General features: G+C 37.2%; 1 protein-coding gene across 2 annotated transcripts in view; it reads right to left on the bottom strand.

The window, feature by feature from the left end:
- The window catches only part of PSMD14 (proteasome 26S subunit, non-ATPase 14), a 101,487-nt gene extending 82,528 nt beyond the window's left edge, over positions 1–18,959 (bottom strand). The window contains exons 1-3 of one of the 2 annotated variants that reach the window (XM_044242198.1): positions 18,676–18,959; positions 13,390–13,518; positions 11,068–11,119 (exon numbers count right to left, since the gene is read on the bottom strand). In XM_044242198.1, coding sequence (XP_044098133.1) covers positions 11,068–11,115 — 48 coding nt within the window. In that variant the 5' untranslated portion in view covers positions 11,116–11,119; positions 13,390–13,518; positions 18,676–18,959. Of the gene's footprint in view, positions 1–11,067; positions 11,122–13,389; positions 13,519–18,675 lie in introns of those variants that run through there. The other variant, XM_044242199.1, reaches the window with a different exon arrangement.
- Between the last annotated feature and the right edge of the window lie 747 nt (positions 18,960–19,706).

The following is a 19,706-nucleotide window of genomic DNA, read 5'->3' as shown; positions in this document are numbered from 1 at the left end:
TAGTTAAGCAAAGAAAGAAAACAATTACAATTTCTTGACCCTTCCCTATTCTTAATAGGCAGAAAAATGGCCAAATTAATCTACCAATATTCAGAAAGCCTCTTTGTAAATGTTCAGAGAATCACGTAAGGATAGATACTCAAAGAATCAAAGAGAAAAAAAGGTAGCCAGAAAAAAAGATAGCCAGAAGCATCCATGGGTATGTAACTGTCAATACAAACAGACTAAGGCACTCAAGGAACATAATCCTAAAAAGTCTTTTGTAAATGCCTGCTCATTTTCATGCTACTGCACCTTTTAGTAAATAAAGGTCGTATTTCAAATGTGACAGATGTAAAGATTAATTGTACACATTACACATTAACTAAGTACACATAACCTGTGTTGGCTCAAGCTACACCAGAATCTCTTTGGCAGATGAATATACAATAATTTAATCTGTAACTTATCTTAAAACAGTATTGTAGTAGTTTCTTGTCTCTGCTTCCATTCTTTTCATCTTGCATTCCATCTCCAGAGTACTCTTTAAAAATGTTTCATAGGCATAACTCCTTTGCTCAAAAATCTTTAATGATTTCCCAACTCACTTGGAAGAGAATCATCTCTAAGGCCCTACATAATTTAGCCTCTGGCAACCTCTCTAGTGTCATATGAAATACCTACCTAAAGCATGAAAATAAGTACTGAAAAGCAAATTAAAATGCATTTCTGATTTTGTTTCACTAGGTGCCTTTTTTTTTTTTTAAGATTTTATTTATTTTATTTGACAGATAGAGATCACAAGTAGGCAGAGAAGCAGGCAGAGAGAGAGGGAAGAGGAAGCAGGCTCCCTGCTAAGCAGAGAGCCTGATGCGGGGCTTGATCCCAGGACCCTGGGATCATGACCTGAGCCGAAGGCAGAGGCTTTAACCCACTAAACCACCCAGGCGCCCCCCCACTAGGTGCCTTTTTTAAAAAGTAGTAAAGAAAATGTTATGTAGTATCATTTAATGGTTCTCACTGACTTGTTCTTTTGCTTAGCTTTTTTTGTTTGTTCATTTGTTTATTAAAAAGAGAGAACATTATATATGAAGTAAAAGTTCCTTTTGCCTCCCTCCATTCTCATGAATTTGTGTGGGTTTATCTATGGCCTATGGTAGTCACTCGCCACATATAACAATAAATTTAAATAAAATTGAAAGTTTAGTTCTTCAGTCACATGAGGTAGGCACAATCCATGGACTCAGTAGCTACATGTGGTTATTAAACTTAAACTAACAGAAGTTAAAATTAAATAAAATTTAAAATTCAATTCTTTGGTTGTTCTACTCATATTTCAAGTGCTTAACATCCAGCCACTGATGGCTAGCGGCTACTGTGTTAGAGCCCGTATAGAGTATTTCCATCACCGCAGAAAGTTCCACCAGACAGCGCTGCTGTAGAACTTGTAATGCTTTTACTCGAGAGTTATGTACCCCTTAAAAATTGTTGTTTTTAGAATTAACATTAATGCTTTCATACTGTGTATCTCTCCACAACCTGAGTTTTTCTCTCATTGTGTTTATAAGTCCAAGAATCATTTTAGCTGCAGTATAATATTCCATCATAACACATTTTTTCCACAAAAAGACATTTAAATATTCTGCAATTTTTCAATAGTGTAAACAGTGTCATAATATGTTGTAAATCCATAAACATATGTCCTGATAAACATGTGTTAATAATTCTTTAAAGTGAATAAATGGAATTGCTGAGACACAGCAGTTAGGGCATTTTTCAATTTTACTAGATACGATCAAATTGATTTCCAAAGTGACTACAACCATTTATATTCCATATGCAGTGTGTTCATTCAACATATATTTATGGTCTTCTATTTGCCAGGTAATGTTCTAAGCACTGAGATACAATCCTTAACCAATTCCCACACCCATACTCCACACCGACACCTGGCCTACAGAAAAAGAGCTTACATGAAAATTTTGCTGTCTAAAATGTTCATTAACACTTAATACAACAGACGTTTTTTTAAATCTAATATTTGTTTTAATTTTTTTTTAAATCTAATATTTGTTTTAATTTTCACTTCTCTGACATACATTGAAGTTGAGTATCTTTTCTTATGCTTGCTGGCATTTGTACAAACTGCCATTTCACATTCTTTCTTCTATGAAGTTGTCCTTTTTTGTCTTACCAATTTGTAGTTCTGCTAAATGTGTTGCAGATGAATGTGTTACAAAAATCTTCCCTCCTTCTATTGCTTGTCTGTTAAGTTTGTTTCTACGGTCTTTGTTGGGACAAGAGTTAGTAATGTATTGAAGCAGTCAAATTAGCAATCTTTTGAGTTTTGCTTTCCTATTTGGAGGTCATACAGACAAAATTTTCTTGTAAAAGAAATTTTTAGGGCTATCTTCTGTGTGTCTGACATATTTAATCCTTTTAAGAAACAGCCAAGGCAGGTATTAATCTCATTTTAAAGATACAGTAATTGAAATTTTTATTGTGGTAAAATATAAACAACGTAGAATTTACCATTTAACCATTTTTAAGTATATATTTCTGTGGCATTAAGTACATTCACACATTCACACATTCACAGTGCTGTGCAACAAATACCACTATTTCCAGAATTTTTTGTCTTCCTAAATTGAAACCCTATAACCTTATAAACACTAACCCACTCCACTACTTTCTGCAACCTCTGGCAACAATCACTCTACTTTCTGTCTCTATGAATCTGACTTTTCTAGTACTTCATGTAAGTGGAAGCATTCAATATTTGTTCTTCTGTGACTGGCTCACTTCATTTAGCATCATATCTTCAAGGTGCATCCGTGCTGTGTTAGATGTCAGGTTTTTCCTTCCTTTTTAAGGTTGAATAATATTCCGCAGGATGTACATATCACATTTTGTTTATCCACTCACCTCTCAGTACAACACAAGTTGCTTCTACCTTTTGGCTATTGGGAATAATGCTGCTATGAACAATGGCTTACAAATATCTATTTGTGTTCCAGCTTTCAATTTTGGGGGATATATACAATGACAGAAATAGAATTACTGCGTTGTATGTACTTTTATTTTTATTTTTATTTTTTTATGCTTAATTTTTTGAGGAACCACCAGACTGTTTTCCATAGAGGTGACATAATCACATTCCTACCAGCAATGCACAGGGTTCAAATTTCTCTACATCCTCAGCGCCTGGGTGGCTCAGTGGGTTAAGCCTCTGCCTTCGGCTCAGGTCATGATCTCAGGGTCCTGGGATCGAGTCCCACATCTGGCTCTCTGCTCGGCAGGGAGCCTGCTTCCCCCCCCCCACCTGCTTGTGATTTCTCTCTCTGTGTCAAATAAATAAAATCTTTAAAAAAAAAAAATTTCTCTACATCCTAATCAACAACTGTGATTTTCTAGTTTTGGGGATTTTTTTCTGAATAGCCATCCTAATTGGTGTGTCTTCCAAAATTATAAAGTTTGATTTTCACAATCATGCCTCAATCCACATACTATACATTTTTGTATATAAAACAGGTAGGAATCTAGCATTAGTTTTTCCCCCATAGAGAAAACCACCTGTTCCAGCATCATTTAATGAACCACTCAGCCCGCTCCTTCCTCACTAATTTTTAATACAATCTCTATTAGAAATCAAGTTCCCATATATGCATGAGTCTATTTCTAGGCTTCCTGCTTGATTATGCTGATCTATCTATATGCCAATATTAGCTTATTTAAGTCATATAATATTAAAATATATTTTGATATGTGGTAGAGCAAGTCTCTTTTTCCTTTCTAAATTATTTTCTTGAATTACTTTTTGTTATATGAATTTTAGGATCAATTTTCTAATTCCATGAAAATTCCGGTTTATATTTTTACTGGAACTCCACTGAATTTGTGATTAAATTGGAGAACTGGCATGTGATATTAAGACTCCTCATCTGTGAAAACGGTATTATTTCCTCATTTATTCCAGGAATTTTTTTTCCCATTCTTATGTTAAGTTAATCTTTTCTATAAAACATCAGACCAAAACCCAGAAGACAAATAACTGAAAGAACATTTCTACTCAAAGACCCATGGAAACAGAAAAATGATTATTAGTTATGTACACAAAATCCACATACTATAAGGATTCAGGAGTTATAACAAATAAAACAGAGTACATCCAATTCAGGGAGGGTTTTTGTGTGTGTGTTTTTTTTAAAATCAAGCCACCTGAAATACTCCCTCAAAATGTAGCTTACATCTCACCGCTTTCAGAAAGCCTCCTCTGATCATTCACCTATAGTATTTCTCCCCTTTTTTTTTCCAATTTATTTATTTTCAGAAAAACAGTATTCATTATTTTTTCACCACACCCAGTGCTCCATGCAATTTCTCCCCTTTTTTTGCATCTGGAAATTACTGTCTCTGTATCAGAAAGATACAAACTGAGAACTTACAGGCAACACAGGTCTGCATATGTATTTAGTTCAGCCTGTGTCGTGTTCCTTAAAACAAAAACCAGAGATCAAAACAATTAGGACATTTCACACAAAAATCACAGAATCTATGACTTGCAGATATGTCATTCTCTCTGAGGGACCCAGCTAACAAAGATTCCATTTCCATGCTTTCTTGATTACTAGGGCAGGCAAATCATACTGATTTTTAAAGCTTCCACATAAAAGTGACCTATTAATTTCCAACTCACGTTACACTGGTCAAAGTTAAATCATGGTCAAGCTAACTTAAAAAATGATAGAGAGATAAAATCCTACTATGTGCCAGAAAAGTTATAAATCAGAAGTTATTTCATATAATTGATGACTCTGCCTTTAATCTCTTCCCTTCTATCTATTCTGCACACTATCACTAGAATTACTTTACAAAAACAAGACTGAATTAGGGCACCTGGGTGGCTTAGTCAGTTATGGGTATCTTGGTTTTGGCTCAGGTCATGATCTCATGATTGTGAGATCAAGCCCATCTTGGGCCTGTGTTCAGTACAGAATCTGCTCAAGATTCTCTCTCCCTCCCCCTCTACACATGCATGCACTCCTGCTCTCTCTCTGTCTCTCAAATAAATAAAATATATTTTTTTAAAGCACACACTGGATTATCTCATGAATAATCTTCATCAAAAATCTTCATGAAACTATAATAATGCCTATGGGGGGGAAAAGTAAAGATCACTAGGAATGTCATTCAGCCCTTTCACAATCTACTCCAAATTCATTCATCAGCTTCTTTCCTTGTTATTTTCCCTTACATTACCTATTCTCCAATCTTTTGAATATATTTTACTGTATGTTCCAAAACTTAACTCAAACATCATCTCCCCAATTCAGTCTTATGTACCCTTATTGTAGAAAAAGAAACCCTAGGGGCACCTGGGTGGCTCAGTGGGTCAAAGCCTCTGCCTTCGGCTCAGGTCATGATCCCAGGGTCCTGGGATCGAGTCCCACATCGGGCTCTCTGCTCAGCAGGGAGCCTGCTTCTTCTTCCTCTTCTCTTCTCTGCCTGCCTCTCTGCCTACTTGTAATGTCTGTCTGTCATATATATAAATAAATAAAATCTTTAAAAAAAAAAGAAACCTTATGTCCACTATACTTTCAAATCACATTATTTATAATGAACACTAGTATCCACTCATAATTGGTGTGTCTCTACTAAAACGTAACATACTGTGCTGGCTTCCAAACAGCACATATACTAAAATCAGAAGGATACAGAGTAGAATGTAACATACTTAGGTTAAGTAACAATATTCTTAGAAAATCAAGATACTGGCAGAACAAATTCAAATACAATATAAGCTAACAGATGTTACTGACATTTTGTTTAAGAATTCATTTACTTTTCTTTTCTTCCTTCTTTTTTTAAAAAAAAAAAAAAAAAAGATTTATTTATCCTGGTGAGAAATAACACATGCACAGGAAGGGGCAGAGGGAGAGAATTGTCACTGAGTTTGGAGCCAGAGGCGGGGTTTCACCTCTTGACCCATGAGATCTCCATTCATGAGATCATGACCTGAGCAGAAACCAAGAGTCGGACCCTAACAGACTGACCCACACAGGGGCTGTGAGAATTCATTTACTTTTCAACCTACCTTAAAAGCTTACCTTGGCTGTTTCTAAAGCTAAAATGGACCCAAAGACTGACACTAAAAACCTTTTAGAGACTGGAGACTATGCTTTGACTAGGCCTATCTCTTGCATTTTATCTTCACAGATTTTGGAAAGTTTAGTTGCCAAGACCTAAGTTGGGATAGTAATAAAGATAACCAAGTACCCAAATTACAGCAGTAAATGCTTTTAATAAATCATCTCATATCTTACAGTAATTTCAAGTTCATAAACACCTCAGCAAATAAAAAATATATTTGAAATTTAAAGCTACTAGTTAACAAATTTTAGTATTTCTAATAAAACATCTATTTGTAGAGCACATGGGTGGCTCAGTCCATTAAGGGGCTGCCTTGGGCTCACGTCATGATCCCAGGGTCCTGGGACTGAGCCTTACATCCGACTTCCTGCTCAGCAGAGAGTGTTTCTCCCTCTCCCTCAGTTTGTATGCTTTCTCTCTTAAATAAATAAATAAATCTCTTGGAAAAAATGTTTGTTTCTACTTCAAACTACTAATAAGTTTATACTGGGGATGCTTGGGTGGCTCAGTAGGTGAAGCATTTACCTTTGGCTCAGGTCACAATCCCAAAGTCCTGGGATCAAGTCCCACATTGGACTCCTTGATCAGAGAGAAGCCTGCTTCTCCCTCTGCCAGCTACTCCCCCTGCTTGTGCTCCCTCTTTCTCTCTCTCTGACAAAGAAATTTTTAAAAAGTTTATAATTAAGTATGGGATTGTGGATAGATTTAATGATGTTAGCCTATCGCTATTCAACATTTTTTTTAAAAGATTTTATTTATTTGACAGAGAGATCACAAGTAGTCAGAGATACAGGCAGAGAGAGAAGGGGAAGCAGGCTCCCCGCTGAGCAGAGAGCTCAATGTGGGGCTCGATCCCAGGACCCTGAGATCATGACCTGAGCCAAAGGCAGAGGCTTAACCCACTGAGCCACCCAGGCACCCTTATTCAACATTTAGAAGTGTAATATGTAAAAAAAAAAATCTTCAACTTGTTTTTGTAGGTACAGACACAATAATGAAGAACTAAGAAAAAGTACCATGATAAGCGCATGGAAGAAAAAGTTTTAATACTGACATTGTGAACAGTATTAAAATATTAAGGTCCAGGGATGCCTGGGTTGCTCAGTTGGTTAAACATCTGCCTTCAGCTCAGGTCATGTTCTCAGTGTCCTGGGACTGAGTCTGCATCAGGCTCCCTGGTCAGCGGAAAGCCTGCTTCTTCCTCTGCTGGCTGCTTCCACTGCTTTTGCTCGTTCTCTATCTCTGACATATAAATAAATTAAAATCTTTAAAAAAAATATTGAAGTCCAGTGAAAAGGAATTCAAAGTTAGGCCAACAGATTTGGCAACTTGAACAATTCCAGAAAAGTAATGGAAGAGAAGGCCAGTACACAACCTCACAAGAGTCAAAGGTAAGGAAGTATAATCTGTGAGTATAAGCTATTATTTCAGGAATTCTAGAAATATAAGAAAGGCTTAGTGGTAGGGTACAGTGAAGTTTTGTTGTTTTCTGGATACGGACAGACATTTTTGTACACAGAGAAAAGGGTTAGTGCAGATGAGCAAGGTTTCAATATAGGATAAGATCAGAGAAGAAGTGGAAGGATTAGCCATGGAGAAGAGAAATCATTTTGTTTCAGAGAAAGTTCAGAGTTCTCAGAATGAAGAACCCTGTTGTTTGTATTCTCATGTTTTCACAGGACCATCTGCAAACTTACCAGCAAGTATCCCTGCCCCATCTTTAAGGAAATTCTAACTTTTCCATTAAATGGTAAGACAGTAAAATTACCCATTTACTTTTGGAGCTTATGTCTCCTTTTCCACTTCTATTGGCTGCTACGTACTACTGAATGGAAAGAAAAGCTATTAACTCAAATGTTTTTCACTTTATTAAAAATAAACAACACACATTTTACTTCTGTACATTAAAAAATACACTTGACATCTACTGCAAAGATATATCTTAAGAACAAAAGTAAAATTTTTAAAAAAATTTTTATATTTTTATTTATTTTTAGAGAGAGAGAGCATGAGTGTGAGTTGTGGGAGGAGCAGAAGGAGTGGGACAAGCAGACTCTGCACTGAGCGCTGTGCAAACACTCAAACGCTAGTATTTAATAGAGGAGATATCACAGAAACAAGCACCCCACAAATTATCCCATTGAGAGTTTGTCATCTAACTGGGAAGATGAAATACTTACTTGTAATAACAGATTCTCAAACAACATATTTTTAAGTTCAATTAAGAATGCAGGACACAGGGGCGCCTGGGTGGCTCAGTGGGTTAAGCCACTGCCTTCGGCTCAGGTCATATCTCAGGGTCCTGGGATTGAGTCCCACATTGGGCTCTCTGCTCAGGAGGGAGCCTGCTTCCTCCTCTCTCTCTCTGCCTGCCTCTCTGCCTACTTGTAATCTCTCTCTGTCGAGTAAATAAATAAAATCTTTAATAAAAAAAAAAAAAAAAAAAAAGAATGCAGGACACAGGGGCGCCTGGGTGGCTCAGTGGTTTAAGCCTCTGCCTTCGGCTCAGGTCATGATCTCAGGGTCCTGGGATCGAGCCCCGCATCGGGCTCTCTGCTCATCAGTGAGCCTGCTTCCTCCTCTCTCTGCCTGCCTCTCCACCTACTTGTGATCTCTCTCTGTCTATCAAATAAATACATAAATAAAAATCTTTAAAGAGTGCAGGACACATAATGTGACTAAATTATCAGATACCAAGGAGAGGTTATTGAATCAAACTTAAATTTTTTGCTTAAGGTTTGCAGTGGTCACTGAGATATGATATAGCTCAATTTGTGGTCAATAAAACTGTATTTCACATGCAGCAATTGACCAGCATGGATTTCTAACACTGATATATAATTTATTTCATCTAATGCTTAAGAAAAAGTACTTCGGTATTTAAATTTGACACAACTTCCTTTAAGAATTCTACAAAGGAGGACGCCTCGGTGGCTCGGTTGGTTGAGCAGCTGCCTTCAGTTCAGGTCATGATCTCGGCGTCCTGGGATCGAGTCCCACATCAGGCTCCTTGCTCAGCGGGGAGCCTGCTTCTCCCTCTGCCACTCTGTCTGCCTATGCTCACTCTCTCTGACAAATAAATAAATAAAATCTTTAAAAAAAAAAGAATTCTACAAAGGGAGTACCATTGCCTATATTTTGCAGGTAAATTTGCAGTATTTATGTACCACCTCAGCTCACTTCTGACACTTTGATATGCCTTAACATCGTTATTGCTAATTTTGGAATAAATGAGGGAATTCTAAAAGCTATCTAGAATGCTTATGAAAGTATGGAAACAGCTTTGGAAGGGTCAAGTTCCCAGAGACTTAGGCCTCTTTTTATTGAAGATTTTATTTAGAGAGAACAAGAGTGAGAGAGCATGCGCACGTGTGGGGTAGGGGCAGAAGCAGAGAGAAAACCTCAATCAGACCCTGCATACCACTCGGAGCCCAATGCACAGCTCAATCCCAAGACCCAGAGATCATGACCTCACCCAAAATTAAAAGCTGGACACTTAATTGACTGAGCCACCCAGACGACCCAAGGCTTAGGCTTCTTAAGAGAATATATTACACATATCTTACAAAAATGAAGAATTGTAACAAAATAGGCTGATAGTAAAGGAACATGAGAAATAGTCAACACCCAAAAAAGTAAAAACTGGGAAAAAAAAAAAAGGAAAAATAACTGAAGTCTATATAAGGATACAACACAGAATCACAAAATGATTCCAACTTTCCAAAAGGAAAAGGTTTATTAGTAGAAGCCATGAGACAGACCTACTTAAGGAATTCTTATGAAAGTGCCTCCACGCTGAAAGACCATGAAATCCCCAACAAAACTGTTTCTTTCACAAAATATAGACTTTTTTTTTTTTTTTAAGATTTTCTTTTTTGACAGAGAGAGAGACAGCAAGAGCAGGAAGACAAGCAGGGGGAGCAGGAGAGAGAGAAGCAGGCTTCCTGCTGAGCAGGGAACTCAATGAGGGGCTGGATCCCAGGACCCTGGAATCATGACCTGAGCTGAAGGCAGATGCTTAACAACCAAGCCACCCAGGTGCCCAAATATAGACTACTTTAAATGAAGAAAGACAAACTGATCAATCGTGATAAGAAAATGAGGGAAAGCTGGAAGCTATAAGGGTTATAAAAGTAGGTTTTAAAATACTCCCAAATTTTGGTCATAAAACGTTATGTTACATAAGATTCTCGGGAAAGGAACAACACATAGTTATCACTTTTATGAATGGAAAACTGGAAAGATAATCAGTGTAGAACTCAAAAAAAGCAAAAATTTCTGCCTCACCTAAAGCAGAATAAATATTCTGAGATTAGAAAATCTATGTAGAGGCCATTTGCCCAACAGCAAGAAACAAGATAGATGATAATATTAAAACTGAAAAAAATTTAATTTTAATAAGAATGTAAAAGAAACCACACATTCCAAATTTAAAGAAAAAAAAGATATTACATATTATTTGAGCCTTCTATTGTAACTACCAGAAGGAATTTAACAGTATTAAAACTATACATACATTCTATGGGTCCGTTTTCTGGACTTGCCAAAAATATGCCATGTTTACTTTTCCATGTGTTACTTCTAAAGTCTACATTGTAAACCCAGAAATAAGCTTGAGTCCTTTGATAATAAGCTTTGAGTCCTTTTTATTTTTTATTAAAAGTTAAGTTGGAGAACCTTACATATCCCCAAATTTTAAATAAAAGAAACAGAGAAAATTCTTATTCCTAGGAGAAAATTAAATTAAGATAATAGAAAATGTTACCCTCATGTATTTGTGTTGCAATACAACAACCAGTCATAAACCAACCAACCAGCTTCTTACTGTAAGGTTACCTGTGAGATGATTTTCTTGGGAGTGATTTCTTTCTCTTTGGATAACTAGAGAAAGACGTGTAGTTTACAAACAAAGAAATAACTGAAAGTCTATATACTAACCTGGCCCAGTCCAGGCATACCTCCTCCAAGTCTAAGAAGTCTGTCCATATTTCTAGAAAACAGAAACAAAGGAAAACGTTCCTAAGCACAAAAGTGTTTACTCAATTGCTATCTATATAATTCACCTTCAGTCACTCAGTATGTCAAAAATATTGGTGGTAATTACAACACAACATCAGACTTCCTGTTAATTAACACCACATATTAATTCAAGAAGCTGTCTTCCATGCTAATTAACAGACCTTACTTTACTGCTTTGGTTTTGGGTTATCCCTGGTTTTAAAGACAAGCAATCTTAGCATACTTTCAAAACTTTGCTATCATTAAGTTAATTATATTTTCTCATTGTTATCTAATAAAGTACCTGAATGAGGAAAAAGTGCCTGAAATGCTTATCATATGTATGATTGAATTTCCTTCAATTTGTTGAGTGTACAAATAAAAATCCTCACTTTTAAATTAAATTTTAACATCCTCATTAGTAAGTTCTGTGCTAATTAACTTACAGCTTGTCAGTTATCATCAAAACTACATGTGAAAGACATTGTGAGCAGATTATGGATCTCTGAATTAGCATCAAAGGCTTTTTTAAAATGAACTCATTATACTAAAAGAAATATTATAAAGTAAACATTAAATGCATTAAGATAGTGTTCTAGAACCTACACAGATATTTTGCCTTATTTCAGATGTTGTGGAGATATATACCTTCTTCACTAAGGAAATTCAGCTATTCTCAATGATAATTTCAGAGTTAATCAATACAAAGATTAACTTTAGAGTATCAATCTGATTTGTTTTTTATATCTAGAATAACTACAGAAGACATTCTTAAAAGCTTGAAAAACTCATAAGAAATCAAAGGAAAGAAATAGCAAGAGTATCACTATGACCTCAACTACACAAAAAAGTATAACCAAATGCTAGAAAACTAGTATCAGTGCAACTAAATGCTTTAAGAGTGACAATGAAGCATTTCTTCTACTTGAAAACTGCTACTGTGCCTTAAAATTCCTTTTCAAAGTTTATGCTTTAGATAATGGTTATTACTACAATTAGTATTCTAAATAAAATGCTAATGAATTAGTCATTTGTTCATACTGTTTTACTAGCTAGAACTGCTATATAAACTCAAAATTAATAATGTACTCATGATCATTACATTACAGCTTAATCATGTTTGTTGATTCTGCTAACAATTTATTCCTATATTTAACAATGTTAATATTGCAAACTTTATCCAAGTCCACATACAGAAAAATGCACAACTGACATAGCCATGGAATCTTCACAATATGTGAACATACTCCCATAACCACCACCTAGATAAAGAAACAACATTATGGCCACCTAAGAACACCTCTCAGGCTCCCCTTCCAGTCCCTACTACCGTGCAAAGACAGAATTTCAACTTATGATAACATGGATTAGTTCTGCTATTTTTGAATTTTATATAAACAACAATTTATAAAGAACTTTATATCAACAAGTCTGTGAGATTCACAATGGATAAATTCATTTTAAAAAATGAAAGGCACATAAGAAAACTTGCTAGTGCAGACAAAGTTTCTGCTTTATAACCTTAACACATTCTAAGAGCAGCATTTACCAACAGAATCTCCATCAAATTCTCATTAAAATTCCTCAACTCGAATATAGCATTCAATACATGGCACTTTTTAAAGGCTATAAATAGAGGGGCAAAACCCAAATAGTTTAAAATATTAAAGATATTTCTCTAGAATGTATTACCAAAGGAAAAAAAATTCTTTTGGACCATTTCAAGCTTAAAGAACAAACAGAAAAAAACTAACATACAGTATACTTTAGATATTATATATATTCTAGGCCAAAGTCAATTCCCAGCTGTGTTTAGTTTATCTATTCCCCCAGTGTTGTTTCTTATGACTTTACACAGACTCCAGATGCTGTGAATATACATGAGCAATGTGGGGAGCAGAGGGAAAGAAAATCTGGCAGGTCAAATTTGTGTTTTTAGTAAAATTAGATGTCTCAGCAAACAGGAAAAAATATTTAACAAACTAAAACATTTTAGATAACATAATGAGGTTTAATAAAAATACTAACATTTGGAAATGAATTATATCAATAAATGTTCTATATCACACTACTTTTTAAAAAAAGTTTATAGAAAGCAAATAAGAACAAAAGTGCTAGTTATCTAAATGACTTTCATGAGCTCTTAAATCTGGGTATTACATATTTATAATTTGATGTGTGTTTAAAAAATGATATTTTCATAACATCTTTATATCATATCCTGAATGAATAGGTAAAAGTATATACATTCTTAATTCTCACCTGGTCAGTGACTACAACTCTTGAGGTGTTAAGCTTCAATTCGTTGAGTTTGACAAATTTCTTCTTAATTCAAGCTCTTGCTTATACTGGCAGGTATAACTTTTCCCAAGTATTTTTTTTCTCTCACTCCTAAAAAAAATAAGTAAGATATAATTACTTTGAGACCTATGGAGGAAAATACGCCACGAGCTTTAAACAAAGCAAAATTCCTAAAAGCGAAATAGAAATCAAAACTGATTTTAATCACCATTTCCAGAAGAATATGGAAAGAAATAGCATCCCAGGAGGCTAAAGAGCAGAGGATTACCCCACATACAAATTTTGTTTTTTGTTTTTTGTTTTAAAGATTTTATTTATTTATTTGACAGAGAGAGATCACAAGTAGGCAGAGAGGCAGGCAGAGAGAGAGGAGGAAGCAGGCTCCCTGCTGAGCAGAGAGCCAGATGCGGGGCTCGATCCCAGGACCCTGAGATCATGACCTGAGCCGAAAGCAGAGGCTTAACCCACTGAGCTACCCAGGCGTCCCTATTCTTTTATCTTTTATGCTGTTAATGAAGTTCTTATGTGGACAAATGCTTAAGTGTCCACAAAGCAAAGCAAAAAGAAACAGATAATGTAGAAGTGAAAAATAATCACTGGACTAGATCTAACTAGTGTTTATAAATCTAAAAGAAAAAAATGTTTTGCAAGCAGAGATGACAGCCAAGGTCTCTTCAATAAAATTATGAGCTATCTAGGATTCCAAAAGTATTACAATGGGAAGTGAAAAAGTTCTGGAGATGGATGGTGGTGATGGTTGCACAACATGAGTTTACTTAATGCCAATGAACTGTACCTCTAAAAATGGTTAAAATGGTAAGTTTTATGTTATGCATCTCTTATATCCGGGTTAAGAGCTGTGACTCTGCAGTACAAGTGACAGGATTCAAATTCCGTCTCTAATACATATTAGCTGTGTGTCCTTGGGTCAGTTACTTTCCTGAGCCTGTTTCTTCATCTGCAAAATAGGGATAATGACATCCACCTTATACAGTTGTTCAGAAAATTAAAGATGACAGTGGACATAACCTACATTTAACATAATGCTTGGTGTACAGTAAGTGAACAATGGGTGTTGGCTGTTAGCACCACCCTCCTTAGCAAAGCTACGGTTCATACAACACAGATTCTTCTTCCTACATAGTTTGCCACTTAGTGAAATTTCAAAACAGTAGGCACATTTTGCAGTACTAAATGAATTATATTGGAGGAGGGACTTGTGTTTTGCAGAATTTAGCAAAAGAGTTCATAAAATTAAAAGTGTTACACTATAATAAGAAAGACAATACTTCCAATTCTTAGAAATAAAAGCCACACATAACACCTCTAGATTTTTTTTTTTTAAGACTTTATTTATTTATTTGACAGAGAGCGAGAGAGGGAACATGAACAGGGGAGTGGGAGAGGGAGAAGCAGGCCTCCCTCTGAGCAGGAAGCCTGACTCAGGGCTGGATCCCAGGATTCTGAGATCGTGACCTGAGATGAAGGCAGATGCTTAATGACTAGAGCAATGACTTAAAGACCTAAAGCAAGCTTTTACACCTATTGAAAAAGAGAGGACTACAGAGCTTATCATGATATGATTAACTTTACTGATAATGTTATCAGATAGGGGCACTGGAATGGCTCAGTCAGGTTAAGCATCTGTCTGCCTTTGGCTCAGGTCATGATCCCAGAATCTCACATCTGGCTCCCTGCCCAGCAGGGATTATGTTTTTCCCTTTGCCCCCCACCCCCACTTGTGCTTGCTCGCTCTCTCTCTCAAGTAAATAAAATCTTTTTAAAAATTTATCAGATAATATGAATAAAATATTTAACTGTAACTAATATGCCATGCACAGAGTAATCTTTAGAATCCTAACTGATAAAAACAGTACGAAATAAGCATTGGTACTTTCAAAAGATTGTACATCAAAAAGTTGATGATCTTCCACTTTTTCATCTCCTACTGAGTTAATATCTAGTTAGAACCTGACACAGTTAGATTGTGTTCATGTTGGAAATAAAATAAATCAATTCTCAAATACTTATAGAAAATGTATGGAACCATGAATAACTTAAAAAAACAGAATCTTCAAAATTAATTTAATCTAGATTTGGAATGTGGCAACTTTTTTTTTTAACTTTTCAACCTGTTCACAAGGGACACTGTTGTTCCAGTAATTCATAAAACTCAAACAAAATCATGAAACTCTCAGCTGTTCGAGTTTATCACTGTTTTTCTTAGTTCAACTTGTACTCCCCAACCCATGCTGCAGTTCCATATTACTTCTCAGACTGATGCTAAATCCTTTCTGTATTCCAGATCTCACTGTATTTCTAATTCCACTGCTTTCTGAATTGTGGAAAGTATTACAGACTTCTTTGACTTTCTTAAGGGCTTTCTTCAATGGAAGAAATAGAAAAAGTCAACATTAAATTTAATCATATAAATAGGATTTTGAAAGCAAGATTTTTTCCAGTTTAGAACAGTGAAGATGGAACTACCACAACATCTTTTTTAGTGCTGTTTCCTAATTACAACATTCAATTTAACATTCATTAAATACAAGGTTCCCCCTCTATCCAAAAGCAGAGTGTTCCTATTAAAACTTTCCTAAGTGGAAATGGCATAAATCAAAGAAACAATTAACATTTTGTAAAAGTGAAAATCCTCTTCAGACTTCTTTCTGTTAGCAAAAAACAGGCATAATGTAGGCCTTCTATAAAAGTGAAGTGGGGTAAACTAACTTTCAGACAGTAGGAGAAACCTGTACCCTTTTCACACATAATAAGGTGATACAGAAATAGAGCCATTAAGAAACAGTGATTTTCGCTGAAAGAATTTATAGTCTATTTGGGGAGGCATGATATAAATCCATGAAAAATACATAAAGTGAAAGGAAGCAGTGTAGAGCCAGAAAGGCTGTGAAGGCAATCAGACCTTGACTGGAATATCAGCTTCAAAACCTATCTCCAGGAGCACATGAGTGGCTCAGTCAGTTAAGCATCTGACTTCAGCTCAGGTCATGATCTTGGGGTCCTGGGATCGAGCCTCCATTGGGCACCTCACTCAGTGGGGAGTTTGCTTCTCTCTCTCCCTGTGTGCCCCACCAGCCCGTTCGTGCTCTGTCTCTCTCTCTCTCTCACACCTCTCTCTCTCAAATAAATACAGTCTTTAAAAAATGAGCAAATTGGATGCCTGGGTGGCTCAGTTGGTTAAATGTCTGCCTCCAGCTCAGGTCATGATCTCAGAGTCCTGGGATGGAGTCCCTCATCGAGCTCCCTGATCCATGAGTCGCCTGCTTCTCCCTCTGCTCCTCTCCCTGCTTGTGTTATCTCGTTCTCTCTCTCTCTCTGACAAATAAATAAATCAAACTTTAAAAAAAAAAAAAAAGGCAAGCAAACCTACTCTCTGTATGATCTGGAAAAAAATACCTTCTTCTAGAATCTAGATTTCATCTATAAAATGGGGATAATACCTACCTTGCAAGTCAGTGGTAAGATAAAATACAAAGCACCTAATACAGTGCCTGGAACATTTGTATGTTCAATACAAGTAACTGTTCAATAACTGTTGTTACTATTATTGCTATCATCACAGAACCAGAAGCTATTATTTAATCCAATTCTCACTTTACAGATGGAGATGCCAATATATCACAAAGCAGGATATGATTATCAAATGAGTGCAACAAACTGGCTATATGACAAGCTCATGAGTAATAAATCCCATGAACGTCCACATGACTTTCAGAAGTGGACAGTAAATTATGAAATCAATACTGCTATAAAATGAAAAACAAAAACACAATTGCCTTTTGTTCCTGATACTCAAACAGGAGTTCTAAACCTACATACTAAACATAAGATTTACATGACAAGCATAAAAAGAAAATAAACCCAGGTTAAAATGCAGCTTTACAATTAGAACAGCAAAATATTATTTACCAAGCACCTTCGGGGGGGGGGAGGGTTGGGGGGATAATATTCCAAAATCAACAGGTGAGGCTTCATTGAAAGATGACTTCAAAACTTTCTTCTGTGTGCTAGAAGTAATTATGTTCTGGAGCAAATTCAAGACAATATTCAGGCCTTTCACTAAATACCACTTCCCTAAACACAACTGTAGTTAATTCTGAACTACTGTATCTTAATCTTTCCAAATGCGCAGTTACTCATTAAATTTAAATTTTTTAAAACATATAAGCTTTAAATGAGCCAGCTGCTACCCTTCCAAGACAAAACATGAAAAGCACCACTGTCTTAATCATTTCCACTAAAACTGTATTCTGTTCTGTTTTGTTCTTTCAACATTACCAGTGACTGTCTTCTGGCTTTACACATAATCAACAACGTAGTAGCACTAAAAACATATTTTTGTGAGCAGTAAAAAAAATAATAATAATAATTTTCACCCTAGAACTGCATTTCTGTGTTAATTTTTAAGGCTTCTTCCCTGCCTTAAAATTTCCCATGAATCTTTACCAACTTTTAGTTACCATTTTTAATTTCAAATATTTTTCATTCAGTCACTAGATTAATATTCAAACTCTTCCGAAAAGTTTGCGTTTTGTGTTCTTTTGACAGACACAAAGTAAGTCCCCAGGAAAATTAAGTTTCAAGAGGTAACACAGAGCAGCAGATTACTACTTTATTGAGCACAGGAAATATTACCTACTCACAACAACTACACAATTAAGACAAACTGAAAGTAAGTTAAAAGGCACCGCAGAAAAACCACACTTTGAAGAGTTTCAAGGTTAAAAAACCAGGGCATCTCTGGGGTTTTTGTTTGGTTTTTAAAGGGAATTGAAATCCTAACACTAAGAAAAAGGGTCAGGCCTATGGGAAGGACAAGTGATAAAACAACCATGCCTTCAACTGGAAAGTTGTATTTATTCTCTCTCCCTTGTTTCCTTTGCTGCTTTGAAGTTTTTCAACACGGGAATAACTATCAATAGACACACACACGTACACACACAGGCCACAGACAAGGGTTCTCCTGGTACAGGGAGAAGAGGGCTCCCGAGGTGCGCTTAAATTCAGCGAAGCAGAAACGCCTGGAAGAGGAGACCACATCCAGACCTAGCTTACAAGACACCAGAGTAACCCGCGAGGAGGACGCAGAAGCCTGAGCTCCTCCCTCAGGGCCCAGGCCTCCAGTGGCAACTCCGCCGGGCAACGTGACTCAGGAAAGCGCGGGGCTGGCGGCGGCCTAGCACGGCTGTCTCCGCCGACCTGCCGGGCCTGCCTTCCCTGTCTTACCTGAAGGCCGGCGGGGTCGGCCAGCCGCGGTCTGGGCTATCGTCTTCCACCTGCGGTGACGCGAAGGCAGCGGAGGCGGCAGCGGCGGCTCACACTCCACGGGGCTCTGGCTCCGCGAACCGGCGATGAATCAGCCCGATTCCATTCAAAAGAGTCGCCCGGGCCTCCGCGGCGAAGCACTTCCGGGTTCACTGCTCTTCCTCGGCTTCCGTTCCCCCGACGGCCAATTGGAGACTGCTCGGGAGTCCGGCGGGCGTCCCGGGAGGAGTGCGACAGACGGTCGGCGCGGGCCGCGGGGCTTCTCCAGTCTGGGCTGGGAGGGCGGGACGGAAGTTAGCGCCAGGGCCGCTCCCGCCCCTCAGACATCCTCCCTTTTCCCCCCGCCCCCCATTCTCCCCTCTGCGAATCCAGGCCTCACTCGAGCTCTGCGACGCCGGCCAGCAAGCTGGAGCCTGGAGGTGACCGGGTAGGAAATGGAACAGCGGGAACGCTGAAACGAGAACCCTGTTCGTTTGGGTGTTCCCCGCCGTCCCACTCAAAAACTGAAAGGTTCGTTTGAACTCAACTTGGTCGTCTGAGAGGCAGAAAAGGAAGAGGTGTAAAAAGAGGGGAAACGGGTCACAGCTTCTCTTCCACAGTGCAGTCCGCCCACCTCCTTGATTTCTCCGCTTTCCAGGAATTGCTTTCAAAGAAACCAACGTTTCCCAAATGTTAAAACCAATCATTTTAGGCCCAATTTAATTTACAGGGCTTAAAGAAAAATCATCACTCACACGTCTCCAAATAATTAGCGTCAACAACGTTTTACCCATTGTCCGCTCTCTGCTAGATTTTCAGAGGCCAAAACCACCCAAGAAATGATTGATGATCGACAAATTTTTATTGTATTTAGGCACAGGCTCTCTTTAGGGTGACAAAGTTCCTCTTACTTTGTCAAATATGTTCCAAATAATAAGCACCTTTAAAGCATTCCTAAATAAGAGTAGTGATGAATCTTCTGGATGGAGGGGAAGGACGGATTACAGCATCTG

This window comes from Neovison vison, chromosome 3 (genome assembly GCF_020171115.1).
Source record: "Neovison vison isolate M4711 chromosome 3, ASM_NN_V1, whole genome shotgun sequence".
Classification (NCBI taxonomy): Eukaryota; Metazoa; Chordata; class Mammalia; order Carnivora; family Mustelidae; genus Neogale; species Neogale vison.
Note: the sequence above shows the minus strand (reverse complement) of the source record. Positions and strands in the feature narration are given on the sequence as shown.